This window comes from Coregonus clupeaformis, chromosome 1, assembly GCF_020615455.1.
Source record: "Coregonus clupeaformis isolate EN_2021a chromosome 1, ASM2061545v1, whole genome shotgun sequence".
Taxonomy (NCBI): Eukaryota; Metazoa; Chordata; class Actinopteri; order Salmoniformes; family Salmonidae; genus Coregonus; species Coregonus clupeaformis.
In genome coordinates, this window is record NC_059192.1 from 43,229,235 (window position 1) to 43,251,965 (window position 22,731).

General features: G+C 45.8%; 1 protein-coding gene across 1 annotated transcript; it reads left to right on the forward strand.

Annotated features, from left to right (window-relative positions):
• Positions 1 to 12,261: 12,261 nt before the first annotated feature.
• LOC121582684 (cdc42 effector protein 3) lies at positions 12,262 to 22,406 on the forward strand. Its single transcript, XM_041898675.2, has 2 exons — positions 12,262 to 12,651; positions 20,748 to 22,406. The coding sequence occupies exon 2, from the start codon at positions 21,010 to 21,012 to the stop codon at positions 22,057 to 22,059; it is 1,050 nt and encodes a 349-aa protein (XP_041754609.1). The 5' UTR covers positions 12,262 to 12,651; positions 20,748 to 21,009; the 3' UTR covers positions 22,060 to 22,406.
• Positions 22,407 to 22,731: the final 325 nt, after the last annotated feature.

Below are 22,731 nucleotides of genomic sequence, written 5' to 3' on the forward strand. Positions count from 1 at the left end.
ACTGCCACCGGATTGATCACCTTCTCCACCACAAACGGACCAATGAACTTCGGTAACAACTTCCTAGACTCAGTCCGTAACGGAAGATCCCGTGTGGCCAACCAAACCCTATCTCCGATGGTATAGGTGGGAGCGGGGATCCGGCGACGATTCGCCTGGAGCTGATACCGATCCGAACCTCTAAGGAGTGCCTTTCTGGCCCGATGCCAGGTCCGGTGGCAACGACGAATATGAGCCTGAACAGAAGGCACTGATAGCTCCCTCTCCTGAGAAGGGAACAGGGGAGGTTGGTAGCCATACAGGCACTGGAAGGGAGACATCCCAGTGGCAGATGTAGGGAGAGTATTGTGGGCATACTCAACCCAAGGCAACTGAGAGGCCCAGGAGGTGGGGTTGGAAGAGACCAGACAGCGTAGCGTGGATTCCATCTTCTGGTTGGCTCTCTCCGCCTGACCATTGGATTGGGGGTGAAAACCAGATGTGAGACTGACTGTAGCTCCAATGGCCAAACAGAAGGACTTCCAGACAGCAGAGGTAAACTGAGGGCCACGGTCGGAAACGATATCACTGGGCAAACCGTGGACCCTGAAAACCTCCCTAACCAGGATCTCGGACGTCTCCGAGGCAGAGGGAAGCTTGGCAATAGGCACAAAGTGGGCGAACTTGCTGAATCTGTCCACGATAGTCAGAACGACCGTGTTCCCCTCAGAAGCGGGCAACCCCGTGACGAAGTCCAGGGCCAGATGCGACCATGGACGCCGGGGAATAGGAAGGGGGGTGAAGTAGTCCAGAGCTGGGCCGATTGGTACTCTTATTCTGCGCACACACTGGACAGGCAGCAACAAAACCCCGAGTATCCTCGGCCATGGCAGGCCACCAAAAACGTCTGCGAAGAAACGCCATTGTCCGAGCCACGCCAGGGTGACAAGCAATCTTGCTGGCGTGGGACCATTTGAGGACAGCAGGACGAACCGACTCAGGCACAAACAACCGACCGGGTGGACCGTTACCGGGACCGGGCTGAGTCCGAAGGGCCGCCAGCACCTCCTCCTCAATCTTCCACATCACTGCTCCCACGACGCAGTTCCGGGGGAGAATAGTCTCGGTCTTGGACCCACTCTCCTCCGTCTTGGAGAACATCCGGGACAAGGCGTCCCGCCTTGCCGTTCTTAGATCCAGGTCGGAACGTCAGGGCAAACTTGAATCGTCCAAAAACAACGCCCACCTGGCCTGACGGGGAGTTGAGACGTTTAGCCGATTGCACGTAAGCAAGATTCTTGTGGTCAGTCCAGACAATAAACGGTTGCTCCGCCCCTCCAACCAGTGGCGCCACTCCTCCAAGGCAAGTTTCACCGCGAGAAGCTCCCGGTTACCCACATCGTAATTCCTCTCTGCAGGCGAAAGGCGACGAGAGTAGTAGGCGCAGGGATGGAGTTTACTGTCCGTGGAGCATCGCTGCGACAGGATGGCGCCAACTCCCACATCAGACGCGTCCACTTCAACGACGAACTGACGGGCCGTGTCCGGTTGAGAGAGAATCGGTGCGTTGGTGAATCGCCTCTTCAAATCCAGAAACGCTCGATCCGCCTCCGGATTCCACTTGAAGGTCCTGATACTGGAAGTCAAGGCAGTTAATGGAGCGGCCACACGGCTGTAATCCCGGATGAATCTGCGGTAGAAATTCGCAAACCCCCAAAAAATCTCTGGAGTTGCAATTTCGTACCGGGCTGGGCCCATTCCAGAACCGCTCTAACCTTCTCCTGATCCATCCTAATCTCACCCCTGGAGATGATGTACCCGAGAAAGGATGTAGTGTGGGCGTGAAACTCGCACTTCTCGGCCTTCACGAACAGGCGATTCTCCAACAATCGCTGCAGAACCTGCCGGACATGCTGGACGTGGTCGGAAGGTTCCTTCGAGAAGATCAGAATGTCATCCAGGTAAACAAACACGAAGAGACCGATCATATCTCTCAGGACGTCGTTCACCATACTCTGGAATACCGCTGGAGCATTGGTCAGTCCAAACGGCATCACCTGATACTCGAAGTGACCCATCGGTGTATTGAAACCCCGTCAACCACTCGTCCCCCTCTCTGATCCGGACCAGGTGATACGCATTGCGTAGGTCTAGCTTGGTGAACACCGTAGCACCCTGTAAGGAGTCGAAGGCAGAACTCATCAAGGGCAGGGGATACTTGTTCTTGACCGTGATGTCATTCAACCCCCGATAATCAATACACGGTCGAAGAGAGCCATCCTTCTTTCCCACAAAGAAGAATCCTGCCCCCAGGGGTGATGACGAGGGACGAACGAGACCAGCAGCTAGGGACTCCTTGATGTAGGTCTCCAACGCCTCACGTTCAGGTCGGGAGATACTGTATAACCTTCCCTTGGGGTAGACAGCTCCAGGAACCAGGTTGATGGCACAATCATATGGTCGGTGGGGAGGAAGTGACAGAGCCTTCTGCTTACTGAAAACTTCCCCCAAATCGTGATATGTCTCGGGAACCAGGGACAAATCTGGGGGTTTAGCCTCAATCACCTGACTGGGAACCGAATGGGGGCAGGCAGTCTTGAGACAGTTAGCATGACAATCAAGGCTCCAACTCGTTACCTTGCCCCGTCACCCAATCGAACGTGGGATTGTGTTCCTTCAGCCAGGGGTATCCAAGGACCAGAGGAACATGGGAAGACGGCAGAATGAAAAATGAAATCATCTCAGAATGATTCCCCGACAACCGCATCTTAACCGGTTCAGTCCTCATCGTGATACGTGCCAGACTACTGCCGTTCAGAGTGGTCGCTTCAATGGCTTCCGGCAATTGCTCCTTGGAAAGCCCCAGCTGTTCCACCAACTCGGCATCAAGAAAGCTTCCATCGGCACCTGAATCGATAAAAGCGTTAAGCGCTAAGCTCTGATTCCTGTTCACAAGGGTAGCCGGGAAGCGGGGTCTGACAGAGGTACTGAGAGGTTGAAACTGGCTCGCTAAAAGTCCTCCCAACTTTAGCGAGCCGGGCAGTTTGACGACCGCCGGGAACAAGTGGAGATGTACTGTCCCGAGCGACCACAGTAGAGGCAGCAGTTGGTCTTACGTCTATGTTGGCGCTCCTCCTTGGTTAACCCGTGCCGCCCCACTTGCATGGGTTCAGAATCGGGAGAGAGGTCCTCTCCACTAATCCTTAGTGGTGGAGAATGATCGACGTGTTCTGGTCCACCACCCGACCCGACTGGGAACTGAGAAGCTGATCGATTGGACGGACCCCATTGCTTCTCCCTCCTTCGCTCTCGGACTCGATTATCCACCCGAATAGACAAGGCTACCAAGCTGTCCAGGTCACTAGGCTCCGGATAGGAGATCAACTCATCCTTGAGCTGCTCCGACAGGCCCTGGTAAAAGGCCGCTTGCAAAGACTCCTCGTTCCATCCACTCTCCACAGCCAACGTCTTGAACTCGATCACGAAGTCGGCCACGCTGCGAGTTCCTTGGTGAAGAGAAAACAGACGCCTAGCTGCGTCCCCTCCCTCGGACGGAATGGTCGAAGAGCTTCCTCATCTCGGCCGTGAACCCCTGGTATGAAGCCATGCAGGGATCCTGTCGTTCCCAAACGGCTGAAGCCCACTCCAGCGCTCGACCACGCAGCAACTCAATCAAAAAGGCTATCCTAGCCTTGTCAGTGGCATAAGAGTAGGGCTGTAGATCGAACACTAATCCACACTGCATAAGGAAGGAACGGCATCTTCCCAGCTCCCCCTCATACTTATCCGGCGTCGGAACCTTGGGCTCACGGAGGGACACAACTTCAGAAGCGGCAGGCGAGATGGGTGAAACCGGCAGTGGGTCCTCCACCGGACACTGGCGTTGGTTCTGGACCTCCGTCAGGCCGGTAGAAAGGTTCCGAACTGACAACGCGATCTCCTGTAGTACCATGCTATGCTGGCCCAACATCTTCTCCTGCTGGGTAATGGCATGGCGAACAGAGTCCAGGTCCGCTGGGTTCATATTTGGCCGGATCGTTCTGTCACAGTTCCCTCAGCCAGAACCCAAAAGCAGACCAGGACAAGGAGAGTTGAACGAAGGTGAGGGTTTATTAGATACGACAAAAGGTGCAGTATAATCCAGGGACAGAGCGGGCGGCGTGGTTGAGTAGTTGGGGGTGCAGTACTGGGTCCAGTGATGGCTCGGCAGCCGCCGACCATCAGGCAGAGGTGGGGTGAAGGTTCCGGACGTGTGACTGCAGGTGGAACAAAAACGGAGGTAAGAACACAAAAACTCAACAAAGTACAAAATAACAAAACTCACGCTAGAAAGCTCTACACTGATACACAGAACACCTACTGTTCATGGCTAACGATCCGGCAGGAACTGGAGGTTTGGCCAGAACCTAAAAAGGGTGATGATGAGGGCCAGGTGTGCAGATTGCTGACGGGATGCAGGTGCGGAAAACCAGAGAGCTCCCCGGAGCGTTCCCGAACCCTCGGGAAACAGGAGACTACGAACCCAAAACACTGGTCACCAGACAGGACCCGACTCAGACTGCCGGGATCGTTACACTATGGACAATAATTGTGTACTCAGGTAACAATAATAAATTCCTCATTGCACTGTGTTGTTGTAGCCCAGGTATAATAATTTTCTTGTCTAAAAACTTAGGCCTAGGCCTAATCAATAGTGAAGCTTTGCGTGCCCGTGGACCACATAGCACAGCCTGGAGGAACACACTACAGATCTGCCATTTCATAATCTGTTAACTTTTTTTCTTGCACTTTGACTGGTAAATATTTAGCCTATAGCCCTAATATTTTGCTAGTTGATGGCCTAATATCTAGCTAATATTTAGATTTTTACTGTGGCTAAACATCACTAGCCTCTCTCTTCCAGCTGTTTCCATGCACAGCAGGCTATATAACAGGGATAGGCAACCCTGGTCCTGGAGTGCCACAGGCACTTCATGTTTTTGATTTAACCGACCTGGAAGACCAGGTGTGTTGAATTTAGGCATTAATTGAACTGACAATTAGCTCAGTTGGTCAGGTGTGGTGCCTAGTTGGAACAAATCCTGCAGTACCTGCGGGACTCCAGGAACAGGGTTGCCTACACCAGGGCTATAGGCTACGCAAGCCTCTCTACGCAATAGGCCATTCCTCTTCTCGTGAAATCCCAGGAAAAGCTATAGGACATACTTTTTTTATACTAGGCCTAATAGCTTATTCAGGGAAAGCAGCAGGCTTGGTCTTGCAAATTGCTGAATGTAAAAAAGGCATACAGCATAGAAAATGCATGTTGGGGAATGTTGAGGAGAGAAAGTGCATTGGTGTGATCACTTTTGGCCGGTTATGATAACATTAGTTGCACTGATGCATTGCAAATAGTTGCCCAGGACAAACAGAGAGATAAGCACAGTGAAAAAGAAGACCCAAAGAAATTGACAACCATTCGAAAAATGGAAATCACTTGCAAAGCACTTGAGCAACGAGGCAATGACAAGCTGTAATAGATGTGCAGGCTAAACGGCATTTGTTGTTGAATTGCTACCTTTAAATACAAGTTACTATATTATTTTTAATTAGGCCTACATGTAGCCTACATTGAAGTATTATTTGCAGTTGTCACTATGACAATGAACCCACCCTGAAAGCACTGAATGTTCTGAACCAGTATCTGTGTGTTAGAGATCTCATGAATGGTCTTGTGTTACCACCTTATAAATAGGCAGAGTGCAGTAGGATGCGTTGATCAGTTGATTGACAGGTGTAGGACTGCAGAACGATAAACGTTCCTCTAGTGGATGCTCACCAATGCTTTATAGTTATGTAGCCTACAGTATATCATTATAGTTATCATCATTGGCTTGGTGGATGGCCCTTAACTCTGACACAACACAATGTCCTTATCACAACAGAACTAGCCTACTAGTAGGTCTAGCTAAAGTTAGCAAACTTGAATGAAATAAATATAAAATGACACTTAAACTTGTTTACTTGACTTTATACTCTATAAATGGACTCCTTCAAATAATTTACTCTGGCAAGTTTGCCACTTGCACGCTGCAGTAGGGAAGTAAAGCAGAAGTCGAATCCATCACTTCCGTCGTTTGGCTGTGCCCATAGCAACATTCGAAAATGAGGTGGATATGCAGACGGATTTACCGCACAGTTCACAGTTGCTGATTGGTAGGTCGAAACATTGGCTGCAGTCCAAACTCAAAGTAGACACCCCTCGGCCCTAAACCCTCAGCCCTTGAATTACGTTTTACATCGTCACATCCGAGTGTACCTTAAATGTCCCTTGCCCAAGCAAGGGAGAGTGATGATAGGAGAGGCAAGGTCCTTGGTGGAAATCTTGAAGTTGAGCTTAAAAACAACCAACCTAAATCTATTAATGTACCTAGCAAGCTAACGTAGCTAGCTAGCACTCCTGTCAGGTAGCTAGCTACAGTTACCCATAGCTGGCAAGCTAGTTTTATAGTTTGGTCATTTATTCCAATACATTTCAGAATTCAAAAAAATATGTTTCTGAAGCTAGCTACGCTTTATAGGCCCTTCACTACTAGACTAAGCCGATTTTCTAACGCTAAAATCAATGTCATATATATTTCTTTTTTTTGCAAGCTAGCGTCATAATTTTGTCTGACATGCCGAAAATGCAGCCGTGTTGATTGAGTTTGACACTTCGCGGCCACTGGAGTTTGACACCTGACTACAGTTTGCATTGAATTGTGGGTAATATCAACCCCACAAGTGATCAAAGTGCTTCACTCGGTCCCTCGAGCTAAATCGAGGGCCGAGGGGGCAACGTTTGTGAATTGGACCTTCACTTAAGATGGCAATCAAACTTCATCCAGTTTCGACAATGATTCCGAGGGAAAGTGGCTAGCGCGAGGGCTGAGGGGGTAAAAATAACGTATTCATATTTTCCATGACAATGTTATGGAAGACGGGGTGCGCACAAATTTGGCGCAAAATAGAATTAGAAGAACAACAATAAACAATACCGTTACAACCTGCTGCGGTCATGCCCTTGTGAGAAGGCAGTGTCAATGCAAGAGCATGTTGTTCAAAGTGGCTAGAGGACTCTGCAATGAGAGAGAAATAATGATGCGGAAAATATTAGCCTACAAGATTAAATCAAGCTATGTTTGCTTCATTTGCATCCCATTAATGATAGTGAGAGGAAAGAAACGCAAAAACTGCCACCTGTTGTCATTCCTCACACATGCTGATCATCTTGACTCGCTTACATTTTTACAATTTTGTTATGCTCATTTCAGTTATATTATTTGTCCCTCCTCTGTTATTAAGAGATGGAGTCTAGACAGGCTACTTTAGGAAACTTTCTGAATGGACTTAGCCTAGAGAGAATTAGAAAACTCACACACACACACCCTAAAAGTCTAGATGATAAATAGTTACATTGATCACTCGTGCTTGGCTGCCAAATGTATAGGTGTCACCATAGGCCACATTTTTTAATTGAGGAAATGTGATCATAATCATTATTTTAGTGATCCACGTTAGACGTCCCTCCTAATGAAAAGGCCCCACATCCTGCTGATGTGAGCTGCTGCTGCACTTGATATAGGCTATGTTTAAGGATGAGAAAGTGATCTTGCCATTTCCAAAAAGGAGCTCAGTGGGGAATCGGAGATTACCTGTTTTGCGATCTGTTGCCTAGGTCAACAGCCAGGGTTTCATTAAATAGGCCTAGGCTCTATATATTTTTTATTGCACATTTAACTAAATGGACGCATTTGCCAATGTTCAAGTTCAACTTCAATTCATTGGCACAAAACGTGCGTCAGAAAAAAATATTTGTTTGTCTCTGGCTTGCATAGCACAGGTGGTGGTCGCCTCAATTCTGTAGCCTAATATAGGCTAGCATACGAATGGTGGATTAATAGCCCAGCCTATTAATTTACACATCTCTGTCTTCACTGTTCCCTTCTTGAGCAATTCATGCATCTCCACTGGCCTCTCTCTCTTCCATCCTCTCTCTATTCCTCTCATACCTCTTGAATCTGTAGCCTAGCATAATGCGTGTCCCAGAAGTAACTATATATTTTGAGCAATTAAAAAAAAAATATAGGCTATATATTTGGGAAAGAAGCACCTTGCTCTTGCATGATGGATATAAAATAGGCTAAAACGTTCACAATGAACTGGCAGGTAGGTTTGAATGGTGTGAGCTTCTCTGTTGTGATGTGATCAAATCGGCTGGTGGTAAAAATGTAATAAACGGAAATCCTTTGTTCTTCCCGCGCCCAATGTTTATGTTTACAATTAAATGTATTACGTCAGAATGCTCAATGCTAGAATGTTTACAATCAAATGTATGAATTAAGTTAGAACTTTTTCCTATTGGTCTAATTTGCATAAACATTGTGATTGGAGGATACCTGTGAGGGTTATCGAATCAGAATCAAATCCTCTGATCTCCTCAAGCTCGTTAATGATAGAATGTTCATATTTCAAGATTGCCGAAAGGCCACTCTCTTTGGCATTGACAAGGAGTGGCAAGGAGTGGAATGTTAGCTAAAGAGACTGGTATGCAGGTTGTCTAAACATCAGACTGTTAGGCTTCCATGGTTAGGATACTCCATGGATATTAGTCTGAAAGAAGTGCTGTAAAAAAGACACAAGAGTTTCGACAAGCCAGAATGTTGAATACAGTGATATTTAAAAGTGCTTTACCGGTTGTCCGTGCTGTTGGTGTCAAGTGTCAATGTGCAGCGGTAGGACGGAGTCAGGCGCAGGACACAGAACTGAGTAAACGACGTACTTTACTCGAAAAATAAACAACACTAATTTCCACGCAGGGAAAACACACCAGCTCACATAAGTCTTAGACACAAAACAAAGAACAAACACGCACAAAACCATGTGGGAACCAGAGGGTTAAATAGGGAAATAATATAATGTAATGGGAACCAGGTGTGTACAATCAAGACAAAACAAATGGAAAAAGAAACATAGATCGGTGACAGCTAGAAAGCCGGTGACGACGACCGCCGAACGCCGCCCGAACAAGAAGAGGTACCAACTTCGGCGGAAGTCGTGACAGTTGGTCCTTTTGATGATAGGAAGTGTACTCTACTATAACACTACTCTGTGGATATTTTGTCTCAATTTACCTCCTACATAAGGACAAAATCAGCAGACAACAGGTAAAGTACTTTCAAATGAAGTTAATTCAACAGTCTGACTTGTGATGGGACTGTTCACAAAAAGTGAGCATACATGTTAGAGACGAGAGAGGAGTCTTCCACTCTCAGATTCATAGAGGCTATAGTACTCAGGCTAACCCTGAGCCACACCACCATTCTATTCACAAGTGCTGTTTAAACAGTGCCAAATGATGTATTTTCAACTTAAATAGAGGGTGGCTCAACAACTGTAAGCTGTCTACAACAGAATCTGCCCCTACAGTCATTTCAGTAACAGAGCCTGTATAATGTATCATCAACAGCTGGTTATTACTGGCCCAATCTATCACATAAGACATCATTGCATGCTTGAAATGGATTAGGGAGAGTGAGTTATCTATGTCAAATCTACTTGAGCGAAGGAGTGGGAATTTTGTGCCCTGTCCTACATCCAACATGACAGGACTACTTTTAGCGTACAATTAGGACGTGCGAGGACACGCATTCACTCCTTTCCCCCAAAGCAAACACACATGTGGATACACATTAGCGGGAGAAGGCTCTCACCCCCTCTCTATCCCCCCTCTCTCCCTTCTCCTCTCTCCTCTTGTTCTCTCTCTCTACCTTTATTTATACAATCCATGCTCTCTACCCCCCACCTCCCCTCTCTGACTCACAATCAAGCAGCAGTGGTTACCAAGGTAACAGTTTTTTTGTGCAAAAATAGCAGCACAGTTCATCAGCTTACAGTATATCAATGAAAATCAGATAATGAGTGGAATATATTTTTATATACAATCCAGGTATACAGTTGAAGTCGGAAGTTTACATACACTTAGGTTGGAGTCATTAAAACTCATTTTTCAACCACTCCACAAATGTATTGCTAACAAAATACAGTTTTTGGCAAGTCGGTTAGGACATCTACTTTGTGCATGACACAAGTAATTTTTCCAAGAATTGTTTACAGACAAATTATTTCACTTATAATTCACTGTATTACAATTCCAGTGGGTCAGAAGTTTACATACACTAAGTTGACTGTGCCTTTAAACAGCTTGGAAAATTTCAGAAAATGATGTCATAGCTTTAGAAGCTTCTGATATGCTAATTGACTTCATTTGAGTCAATTGGAGGTGTACCTGTGGATGTATTTCAAGGCCTACCTTGTGAAGATGCTGGAGGAAACAGGTACAAAAGTATCTATATCCACAGTAAAACAAGTCCTATTTCGACATAACCTGAAAGTCCGCTCAGCAAGGAAGAAGCCACTGCTCCAAAACCGTCATAAAAAAGCCAGACTACGGTTTGCAGCTGCACATGGGGACAAAGATCTTACTTTTTTGAGAAATATCCTCTGGTCTGATGAAACAAAAATATAACTGTTTGGCCATAATGACCATCTCTATGTTTGGAGGAAAAAGGGAGTTGCTTGCAAGCCGAAGAACACCATCCCAACCGTGAAGCACGGGGGTGGCAGCATCATTTTGTGGGGGTGCTTTGCTGCAGGAGGGACTGGTGCACTTCACAAAATAGATGTCATCATGAGGAAGGAAAATGATGTGGATATATTGAAGCAACATCTCAAGACATCATTCAGGAAGTTAAAGCTTGGTCGCAAATGGGTCTTCCAAATGGACAATGACCCCAAGCATACTTCCAAAGTTGTGGCAAAATGGCTTAAGGACAACAAAGTCAAGGTATTGGAGTGGCCATCACAATGGTCGCTAACTGTAAGTTGCTCTGGATAAGAGGTAAAAATACAAACATGTACAGTGTTCAGCACTTAAATACGTTAACTAGGCACTACATAATTGTGTTTGATTAAGTGATGGTTAATTGTATTGTTAACAAATGACAAGAAAATCATATCAAAAGTAAAGTGAATGTTGCATTTTGAAAAGCAGATACTTCGATTGAATATGTATCCAAATTGAAAGAGTGGTTTGGTGCAGTGAACAAGTGACTTTGTGAATTTCTTTGTTGTACTCAGTCAACAGAAAATGCCATTGGAGTTTTGAAACATGAGACACTTTGATTATCTGTTTACATTTTTGTGCTTAGAGTTATGAAAATGTACCACATACTTGTGAAAATTGCCCAAAGTGATTGAAAAAAATTGCAGTATGTCATGTGTTGACTATTAGCCAATTAATAACTGTCCTCTGGAGCACTGCAGTGCAGCAGTATCCTGCAGGAATTAGCCCACTCAACCCAACAGGAAACAGAGAAATGTTTGGAGGAACATAAAGAGATACTGTACTAAATCAAATCAAATTGTATTTGTCACATGCTTCATAGACAACAGGTGTATACTAACAGTGAAATGCTTACTTACGGGTGGGTCCATTTCCAACAATGCAGAGTTACAGATAAGATAAAAAAATATATATAAAAATGATGCTGTATAAAGCAGCGAGAATGTGAATGAATATACTGGCATGAATATAGTCAAGAGAAATAGTGGGAGAATGAGTGTCTTAATGTGTGTGTTTATAAAATAGACAGGGATAGTTAGTGTGTGTGAGAGAGAGACCGACCTCCTGAATACAGCAAGCCAAGTGTCTGCTGTATTCCTACTAGATTTACAGAGCAGCTTTTATCAGATAAAGGCAGAGAGAGAGTGGAGAGGAGGGGAGAGAGAGAGAGAGAGAGAGAGAGAGAGAGAGAGAGAGAGAGAGAGAGAGAGAGAGAGAGAGAGAGAGAGAGAGAGAGAGAGAGAGAGAGAGAGAGAGAGAGAGAAGGACACAGAGCAAGATATTGTAGCTTAAGAGAGAGGGACAGAGAGCAGACAGTTTAAACAAAAGGACAGACTTCCAGCACAGCAGCCAGCAGCAGCAGAGGCAGCATACTGATCCTCCACACAGTAACCTAGCTGTCCAGCCTGACCCCCCAGCCTGACCTCTCTCCACCCCAGCAAACAGCTGTCCAGCGACAGGAGAGAGAGAGAGAGAGAGAGAGAGAGAGAGAGAGAGAGAGCGAGAGAGAGACACAGAGAGAGAGAGCGAGAGAGAGAGAGAGAGAGAGAGAGAGAGAGAGAGAGAGAGAGAGCGAGAGAGAGAGAGAGAGAGAGAGAGAGAGAGAAAGACACACACACACACATACACACCAGGGAGCAGAAGGAGAGGATCCCACTCATCCAATCCCACTGTAGTCTGCACTAAAAACGTCTCGGGCTGTGGCTAGGAAAGCAGACAGACAGATAGACAGACAGGCACAGGTGCTGCAGACGGCAGTCATAGGGTAGGAGGAGACTACAGTTCCAGAGAGGAATAGCTAGCTCGAGCTTGAGAGGAATTCCAAAACAGCAGACGTCCCTCCCGAGAGCGAGTGGCGAGAGCAGCACGGCTCCAAGGCAGAGACAGTAGTCAGCCAGCACCAGTGAGTCCGGGAACCACATGCCACACACACCTCTTCAGCAGTCAGCACTAGGACTGAAGACCTTCAGGAGGACAGTGGACACCTCCTTCTGACACGAACCAGGAGCTCATCCCAGGAATTACAAAGGGTGAGGGAAAAGTGGGAGCATGGTTTTAGACTTGTTAGTTTGTCATGTGTAGGATATCTCTGGCATTGTATGATTTGGTACATTCTGGTAAAACCTTCAATGGGACTATGTATTCAAAGGGACAATGTTGCTGTTAACTTGGGTCAGCTTCACTGTTGGATGTCTTGCCGCAGTTTAGCGGTTAAGAGCGTTGGGCCAGTAAATGAAAGATTAGTGGTTTGAATCCCCGAGACCACTAGGGTGAAAACTCTGTCGATGTGCCCTTGAGTAAGGCACTTAACTCTAATTGCTCCTGTAAGTCACTCTGGATAAGAGCATCTGCTAAATTACTAAAATGTAAATGAATGTGTGTCATTGAGTTTGTACAGTAGTTGATGGGTTAGTGGTTTAAACTGTGATGATTGGTGTTCAGTTACAGATATAAAGAGTGTAGGGATAAGTTATGTCCAGAAAATGTTATTGCACTACACAACAAGGGGTGAGCAGTTAGGGGCAACCTGACACCAACCCTTTCCTGGAGGGGACATTTTAAGCCAGGCAACACACTTCTGACATGTTCTACTGACATGTAGAGCTTTGCTTTGCGTTAATCTCCTGAGTGAACCGATTTGGAGATGTTTTCGTAGGGTTTTTGGAGGGATTACGGAGTGGCTAGCCCAAAAAAGACTGTACTCATCACATTGCCAGTGAGTGGTTGTGTTGACATTCCCTTCATGTCTTTTCTGCTTTGATATGGTTTCCTGCCCGGCCCTGCCAAGTACAACTAAGCAGAGAGCAGAACCCATGCTAGCGGGTGGCATGGGGTAATCGCTGGTGTGGAGAGGCACAGAGGAGGGGAGAATCAGACAGAACAAACACTACCCTGCCATTCTACTACACTCCCACCACAGCCACACTGCCTATGATTGAGGTTTCTATATGTAACAAAACAGCTCAGATCAATTCTCTCTGAGTGTCTTCTAAGGGATACCATTACCCTCTGATGTGTATGCCCTGGTTCTTTTTTTAATCACGGCCCAAAATACAGTGAGGGAAAAAAGTATTTGATCCCCTGCTGATTTTGTAAATTTGCCCACTGACAAATAAATGATCAGTCTATAATTTTAATGGCAGGTTTATTTGAACAGTGAGAGACAGAATAACATCAAAAAAATCCAGAAAAAACGCATGTCAAAAATGTTATAAATTAATTTGCATTTTAATGAGGGAAATAAGTATTTGACCCCCTCTCAGAAAGATTTCTGGCTCCCAGGTGTCTTTTATACAGGAGACAGAACGCGTCTCCTTCCTCAGTGGGAGGACGGCTGCGTGGTCCCATGGTGTTTATACTTGCATACTATTGTTTGTACAGATGAGCGTGGTACCTTCAGGCGTTTGGAAATTGCTCCCAAGGATGAACCAGACTTGTGGAGGTCTACAAATTTTTTTCTGAGGTCTTGGCTGATTTGTTTTGATTTTCCCATTATGTCAAGCAAAGAGGCACTGAGTTTGAAGGTAGGCCTTGAAATACGATTTCAACTCTACATCAAAATGTATAACTAGTTTTTTCAAAACTCCATTTTCAGTGAAGAAGAAGAAGCAACATCCCTGTAAACCTGAAATCCCTGAAAACCTTGTAATCCAAGTAATGCTAGTATTAGACAGACATTTGCTTGAAGGATGGATCTTGATGGTTTCATTTTTTAAAGAAGGGCAACGGCTTAAATAGGTCAAAATGTGAGCCGAAGTGTGAGCAGCTTCCATGCTTAACCGTAGGCCTCTCTAGCTCCGCCACCCATGTGATGCATTTCTGTGTACAGTGAGACCAAACTGTAAAGTGTCATCATAGGCACTTTTCTAGACTATAGCACGCTTACACAAGCTCTAATAATAAGATGACCCCGATAGTCACGTGACTTCATTAGCGGTCTACATCTCCAAAACAGACGATCGTGAGGAGACGAGAGATGGGGTCCATAACCGGACCCCACGGCCCTCACCCCCAAAATCATCTGTCCATTACCCAGAACCCTCAGCGCTTCCCTAGTCTACTTCAACCCTCTCTGCTTACAATAGCTAACACCGCTAAACTGGGCCTTACATTGCATTCCCCATCATATATATAATGAACCCAAAGCCGTCCTTAGAGGCTGGAGCTGCTCCAGCTCCCCATCCTGCCTGCACAGATACAGACAGCTGACCCAATGACACCAAAGCTTTATTTGCCACTCTCGATGATTGGACCGGTGCTCAGCGACCACTTGTGAGGAAGTCGCCAGCAGATCCCCTCCTTCCCCAGAGTTGTAAATGAAAACCCATGACCGCATTCTGCAGTGGCGTCGCGGCGGGCCCGAGGCTGGCAACATACACGTGCCGCACTCGCTGCTCCTTTTAGGCCTCGTTCCAAAAGTAGAGTGTGAATCTGGCCTTGGGTAGTAGTTAGACCAGTGTGCACCTGCTCAACTTCCAACACCCGCCGGAGACAAAGATTTATTCCTGGGGTCAGCAGGCCAAGCGGTTGCTCATGGGCATTGTAATCTGATTTCCTCTTGAACTACCGCTGGATATCAGCCTACTGTGGCTAATCATGGGAAAACTGTGAGTTAAGCAAGAGAAGGTGTTCTCATTTGATTGATTGAAAAGCTTGTTTGACAAATGGAATTGCAGAAGTTTGGCACATTTAGGAGAGCATTACATATATATTTCCCTCTTGTGCAGTTGTCATATCCTCAAGTTTGTTTGTACCAGCCATGTTGTAATTTAGGACAATTTCACAACCAGTGAAAGTTTAGTTTAAATATTTATATCAGATGTTTTTGCTTTTTTTACAGCTTTAGTCCGCTATTAGTTATCCTCTCAGAAAAACAGAGTTAACTGACTGAGCTGAATACCACTTCCTTTTTAGTTTACTAGTGACCTCTGACATTCCAATAATGACTGCCAAATGCAGCCAAACTCCACTCCACCACAAGGATGATCAGTTTGAAGGTCATCCGCTTTCCCTATACCAGCTGACACCTCATGGGCCACGGCTGGCAACCTTGATTTAGATGCACAACGGATGTATCTCTATGCTATCGGATGTCTCTCTATCTATACTATCAATAGAATAACTCTGTAGAAATACTCTGCCAAGCCAAATTCGCTCTAGTCCAGCAATGAGAAATGTGGCTTTGCGGAGGATTTCTAATAGCACATACAGAGCACATACATTGGACCGAACCCATGAGAGGAAGGGTTTAGGATTTGGAGGTTTGGCTGTGCTTTTCTCTGACTTCCTATCGGAACCCAATTCCCAGCTGCAGTGAGCTTTCAAGGTCAACTGGAAAAGAGCAGTATGGAGAGAGGGCGAGAAAAGTAGAGGGAGGAAAAGGTTGTCAGATGCTATGCGAGGCAGGGGATCTTTGTTTTTCTTTTCTGTTCCTTCAAAGAAACACTGCAGGAGTATTTTTCTGACAGTCTGCTATTCATCTGTCTCTCTCTTTCTTTCTCACTCTCTCCCTGTCAGACGCACAGTAAACAAACACACTCTCCTTCTCGCACATGGAGCTTGTTCAAATCTGCTTGCTATCTCTCTTGAGCCTAGTCAAGCAAACACTCACACTCACTCCAACACTCGCTTGCACACGGCTCTTAAGAGAGCATGCCATACAGACCCGCTCACAGATATTCTGCATCCTTCCACCCTGCTTGTCATGTCTAAATATAGAGCCACAGTGCTTGTCAAGTGGCAAGTTTATTTGTGTTGTAATGCCCACCGCCCCCCAAGTGAGAACATTCTCTGAACCACTTCATATAGCCTACCATATGTTCAGTTTTTGGGCCCTTTTGTATTGTTTGAGTAAGTAAGTCTTCCTAGAAAAGGATTTGTTGAAATGTACATTATGTATGGCCATTGTTGTATTATACTTAATGGGAAGTAAAGCTGTATTTATTACAAATAACATTGATGTTATCACTTAGATGAGCAATGGTGGTATTCTCATGTCTTTAGTCTCGCGTACCAAGTGGCCGCTGTTGAAAGAGACTATTGTATGTTGTCTTCAAAGTTATACTGGTATCTGGTCTGCAATCCAGACTCAAGTGTCCATGGCTGTCCTCACTAAACATGTACATTGGATAAATGTAGCTAGCTTACTTGGAGAGCCTCTGATAAGGATTGTGCCTGTCTGTTGGATGCAGTGTGTCCCATTGGGGTCTGCTGCATGCAGCTGGAATGTGGATGTTTTCTCAGTCAAGCATTTTTGGGTGGACTTGGCCGCCCAGGCACTTTTGTGCAGCGGTGCACTCTGTCAGTGAGGGTCACTGCCGACAGACCTCTCACAAGTAAATATGTCTATAAATGGGCAAGCACTCTCTCCCTCTATCTACTCTCTATTCTGAATTGCTCCCACTTCTCCCTACCCCCTTCATCTTAGCCTGTTCCCCTCCTCCTCCTCAGTGTATTTTTCACTTTCTTTGTGGCTGCTAGATTCTGTCAAGCTCCACTTAAAGTCTTCTCCTCGATCAATTCATCCTCAACAAGTGTTACTGCAAGTACAGCAAAATCATGTGCGAACATTGCAACACATGAAACTTATGAGCAAACATTTGGAAAACAATCTACAGTAATACCTCTTGACAATTATGATTATCCTGATGCTTTGTAGGCTTATCGCACTGGGCACAAGCTGGTTGAATCAGCATTGTGTCCACATACACATGCATACACACACTTGCATTCAAACGCACACACGTGAAAACACACAGACATTTACACACATGTAAATAGTGCCAGACAGGCACATAAATGGGGGGGGGGGGTTTGGGGGGGGGACTGTGGGGTGGTCTTGGATGGTTCAGGGGCAGCTCTCGAGGGGAACTGTGGGGGGATCTTGGATGGTTGTTACCCTGGCGGTTGGAAGCTTGGGCCGGTGGCCGAGACGTCGCTGGTTCGGTTCCCCGATTTAACTGGGTGGGGGATCTGTCCTTGTGCCCTTGGGCGGGGCACTTGACCCTGGTTGCTCCCGTGGGTCGCTCTGGATGGGAGTGTCTGCTATATGACTGAATGTAGATTTTGAGCGGCTTCACTGTAGGTAGATTGTATGTTTAAATATTCAATATATATACAGCTGCGGAAAGAATTAAGAGACCACTGCAAAATTATCAGTTTCTCTGGTTTTACTATTTATAGGTATGTGTTTGGGTAAAAATAACATTTCTGTTTTATTCTATAAACTACTGACAACATTTCTCCCAAATTCCAAATAAAAATATTGTCATTTAGAGCATTTATTTGCAGAAAATGACAACTGGTGAAAATAACAAAAAAAAGGCAGTGTTGTCAGACCTCGAATAATGCAAAGAAAATAAGTTCATGTTCATTTTTAAACAACACAATACTAATGTTTTAACTTAGGAAGAGTTCAGAAATCAATATTTGGTGGAATAACCCTGATTTTCAATCACAGTCTTGGCATGCTCTCCACCAGTCTTTCACATTGATGTTGGGTGACTTTATGCCACTCAATGGGGTTCAGGTCTGGAGATTGGGCTGGCCATGACAGGGTCTTGATCTGGTGGTCCTCCATCCACACATTGATTGACCTGGCTGTGTGGCATGGTGCATTGTCCTGCTGGAAAAACCAATCCTCAGAGTTTGGGGAACAATGTCAGAGCAAAAGGAAGCAAGTTTTCTTCCAGGACAACCTTGTACGTGGCTTGATTCATGCGTCCTTCACAAAGACAAATCTGCCCGATTCCAGCCTTGCTGAAGGACCCCCAGGTCATCACTGATCCTCCACCAAATTTCACAGTGGGTGCGAGACACTGTGGCTTGTAGGCCTCTCCAGGTCTCCGTCTAACCATAGATGACCAGGTGTGGGGCAAAGCTGAAAATTGGACTCATCAGAGAAGATGACCTTACTCCAGTCCTCTACGGTCCAATCCTTATGGTCTTTTGCAAACCTCAGCCTGGCTCTTCTTTGCTTCTCATTGATGAAGGGCTTTTTTCTAGCTTTGCATGACTTCAGCCCTGCCCCTAGGAGCCTGTTTCGAACTGTCCTCGCCGTGCACTTCACCCCAGCTGCCATTTGCCATTCTTTTTGTAGGTCACTTGATGTCATCCTACGGTTGTTGAATGACATTCGAATGAGTTGGCGGTCATCCCGGTCAGTAGAGAGTCGTTTTCGCACTCTGCCGGTCTGTAGCTTTGTTGTCCCCAATGTCTGCTGCTTAACCTTGTTCTTATGAACCGCCGTCTTTGACATTTTAAGGATGGAAGCAACCTGACGCTCACTGTATCCCTCTGCCAGGAAAGCCAGAATTGAACCCTTCTTTTCCTCACTCAAAACTTTCCTTTTCAACTATTTTGGCATGGTCAATAGTTATTTTTTGATTAATATTACGTTTGAGGTACTATTAGCACTGTTTTTGAAATCCAGCTGGTCCTATTGCAAGAGGATAGTGATGACCACAGCAGTGGTTTTTATACTTTTCCTCGTTTAATAAGATTTGGTTCATGTGATCACCTAATCAGTACCTAATTCAGTAGAATGAGGTGTGCCTGTGTTGGTATTCAACAGACACTGGAATGGAATGGCTGTCATACATGTAGAGATGCTGATTTAAGAAAAATGTGCAGTGGTTTCTTAATATTTTCCACAGCTGTATATATATTTAAATAAAAAACTAAAATGTGATGATGTTGAATAAACATGGAAAACTGATTGGATTCGCAAAAAGTAATCAACGTAAAGGAATTTGGGGGATTTTTGGCTCTTTTCACCCAACCTTTAACGTAAATCCAATGACATGGTGTTATGATTTAACTGGATAGAACCCAAATGCAGACAAGTACACCAAGCCAGAGAAGTTTTAACAGGTTTATTATAATGTTCAATAGTCCAGGTTTCCAATAAATGGGGAAGAGCAAGTCCAGGTTACAGGGAGGGTACAGATCCAGGTCAGGGCAGGTGTGGTACCGTAATGTCCTAGTGTCCGTGGTGAGTCCAAAGGAGAGGCCCGATAGTGGAGAGCAGGATGGTGGTGGCAGGAGTGAAGCGGAGGCAGGAGTCAGGTTCCAAATATCTGTGGCACAGGAGAAAAAAGTAAATAAACAGTCCAAAAACACAAGAGCGAAAACAGACAGGTTGAGTCGGCAGCGAGACTAACATGGTTGTCTTGACTATGATCTGACGATGAGTGGAAAGTTTGACCGGGTCTTAAAGGCTGAGGTGATTATGGTGAATGAGCTGCAGCTGGAACCCTGACTCCCGCACACCAGACTTCACTCCTGCAATCAAGGACAGACAGAGGGGAGGGGGAGAGCAGAGAGAGAGCTACCTAGCAGCAGTAGGCCTAACACATGGTTAAATATTTTGTTGATTTAATATTGATTTCACGTTAGTTAACTTAATGAAATGTAAATCAAAACTAGACTTTGAATCGACGTCTGTGCCCAGTGGGATGCCTAGTATTTCAGTTAATATTATGATTGAAGCAGAACGTGTGTCCCCCCCCCTCCCCCTTCTCTATCTTGGTGCGTGTCTGGGTAGTAGCTCCCTCCTCCATCGCCTGCCCTGCTCTGATCCTACTAAAGCCCCTTCGCATCACTTTGCCCAATCTGCAGTCCAGCTGTTCCATATTAGCACATGTAGAAGGGTAGAAGAAGGGAGCCTTGGGGGGGCCTTGTGAGGATCTGAGCAGAGGGGCCTGAGCCCTGGGCTTCAGTTCAGCAGGTCTAGCCCTCAAATCTCATCAGGTCGTTACGTTCTCCAGATGCAGGGGGTTGAGTGGAACTGGGGATGAGGACGTTCCGTGCTTGTCCACAATTTTATTTTGGGGTCTTGTGATGGTAACTTTATATTGTTATCAGAATAGGGATTGACATGAAGTGTAGATCATTATTGACAGATCAGTAAGTATTCTAGGGAAGAAGTTGGAGAAATGTATAAATGTGTCAACAATGCGATTCAGATTGTTATGTGAATATTGCATTTTTATAAAAATGTAACATTGACTTAAGCATCTTGGCATACAACATACCCCTGATTTTACTAATAGACTAATAAACTGTGTTTTTGGGGGGAACACTGTATCAAATATCTGATCTCCTTTTGTTTTCTTTCTGTCTTCAGAAAAGTGGCCTGTTGACCGCTCTGCAACCTCATAGACAACACTGGTGAGAACTTGGACTTGGATTTCCTGATTACGACACATAGATCGAACCTATCTTCGGAGCAGCACAAGACAACACAGCCGTTTCATTGAGAATGTAATTCCCCCATCTCTGCAGGGAGACCTTGTGTTCAGTGTGAAGTTCTTCACCAATCCTAATGTTCTAGGAGTGTTCTCCTCTCTTTGTCCTTTATCTCTGAGCTCTATTCGACAGTGACCACCATGCCTGCCAAAGCACCCATCTACCTGAAGTCCACCAACAGCAAGAAAGGAAAGAAGTGTCGTCTGAGAGATATCCTGTCCCCAGACATGATCAGCCCACCGCTGGGGGACTTCCGCCACACCATCCACATCGGAAAGGGCGGCGAGAGGGACGCCTTTGGGGACATGTCCTTCCTCCAGGGGAAGTTTGAGCTCCTGCATGGGAAAGGCGAGGTGTTCCGTCCGCAATACGGCATCCACAACGAGTTCCTGCGGGCCAACAGCGCATCTGATGCCCAGCTCACCGAGACGCCTTCTCCGGTTCTGAAGAACGCCATCTCGCTCCCTTCAATCGGGGGGTGCCAGGCCCTCACCCTGCCCCTCCTCTCCACCGCTGTGTTCTCTATGCCCGCTACGGAGCCCCTGGATGGCATGGTAGGGCGGGTCCCTACCACTCCCCTAGGGGGCCCAGATGGGACTGATAAACTGGAGTTCCTGGAGATGGAAACCCTGTTGTGTTCCATTAAGGTCTTAAGCAGCGACCACACCAAACCTCCTACAGAAGTCACATCCAAACCAGACGTCCTGCTGGATCTGATAGAGAAACCAGCTAAGCCAGAGAAGAAGAAAGTATTCAAAAGCAATTATGAAAAGTATAATGTTGAAAACAGGTATGAAAAGCCTTCACCAACCTATTACATCAATGGCAACAGCAATGGCACCTGCAATGGTAATGGTGGCTTCAATGGGAACAGCAATGACATCTTCAATGGTAACGAAGCCTTCAACGGCAACTGCAATGGCTTTGGAAGCTTTAACAATGACATTACCCTCTGCTACGAGAAAGCGCTCTCTAACTGCAATGGAGACTGGGTGGACAGGGACAGCGGGGTGGATGAGGGGCGCATTTGCGACATTGACTTTGAGTTCTGCAATGACAAGAGTGTGTCACAGGATTCAATCTCCCACATCACTGGTTCACTTTTGTCACTTGAACTCGATTTGGGCCCATCCATCCTTGATGATGTACTCAACATCATGGGTGACCCCAAGGCAAAGAGCAGACCTTGAGCAATGCCAAGGCTGGTGAGTTGAAAGGGAAATATAGAACTTAAGAGAGAACTATGAGAAAAGACTCACAAACCTGTCAAAATATTGTCTATGGCATGTGGATATTATTGTGATGGAAATTAACTTAAGTATGCAGCATCTCTGCTTATGTCCTTATTTTCTAAATACGTTTCTATCTGAGCTTTCATATGGTTTCAATGCTTTTTCTGATTGTGCATTGTGCTACAGGCATGAGAGATGCATGCGCTATTGAATTACTACTAAATCCCAGCCTATTTTGCAATCTATTTTGCAATTACACTACCAGTCAAAAGTTTGGACACACCTACTCATTCAAGGGTTTTTCTTTATTTGTACTATGTTTTATATTGTAGAATAATAGTGAAGACATCAAAACTATGAAATAACACATATGGAATCATGTAGTAACCATAAAAGTGTTAAACAAATAAATTTGAGATTCTTCAAATCGCCACCCTTTGCCTTGATGACAGCTTTGCACACGCTTGACATTCTCTCAACCAGCTTCATGAGGTAGCATCGCAGTGCTAGCTGTGCCACTAGAGATCCTGGTTCGAATCCAGGCTCTGTCGTAGCCGGCCGTGACCGGGAGACCCATGGGGCGGCGCACAATTGGCCCAGCGTCGTCCAGGGTAGGGGAGGGAATGGCCG

Excerpts from the sequence above, each read along its gene's own strand:
- LOC121582684 (XM_041898675.2), top strand. The coding sequence starts at position 21,010 with ATGCCTGCCAAAGCACCCATCTACCTGAAGTCCACCAACAGCAAGAAA.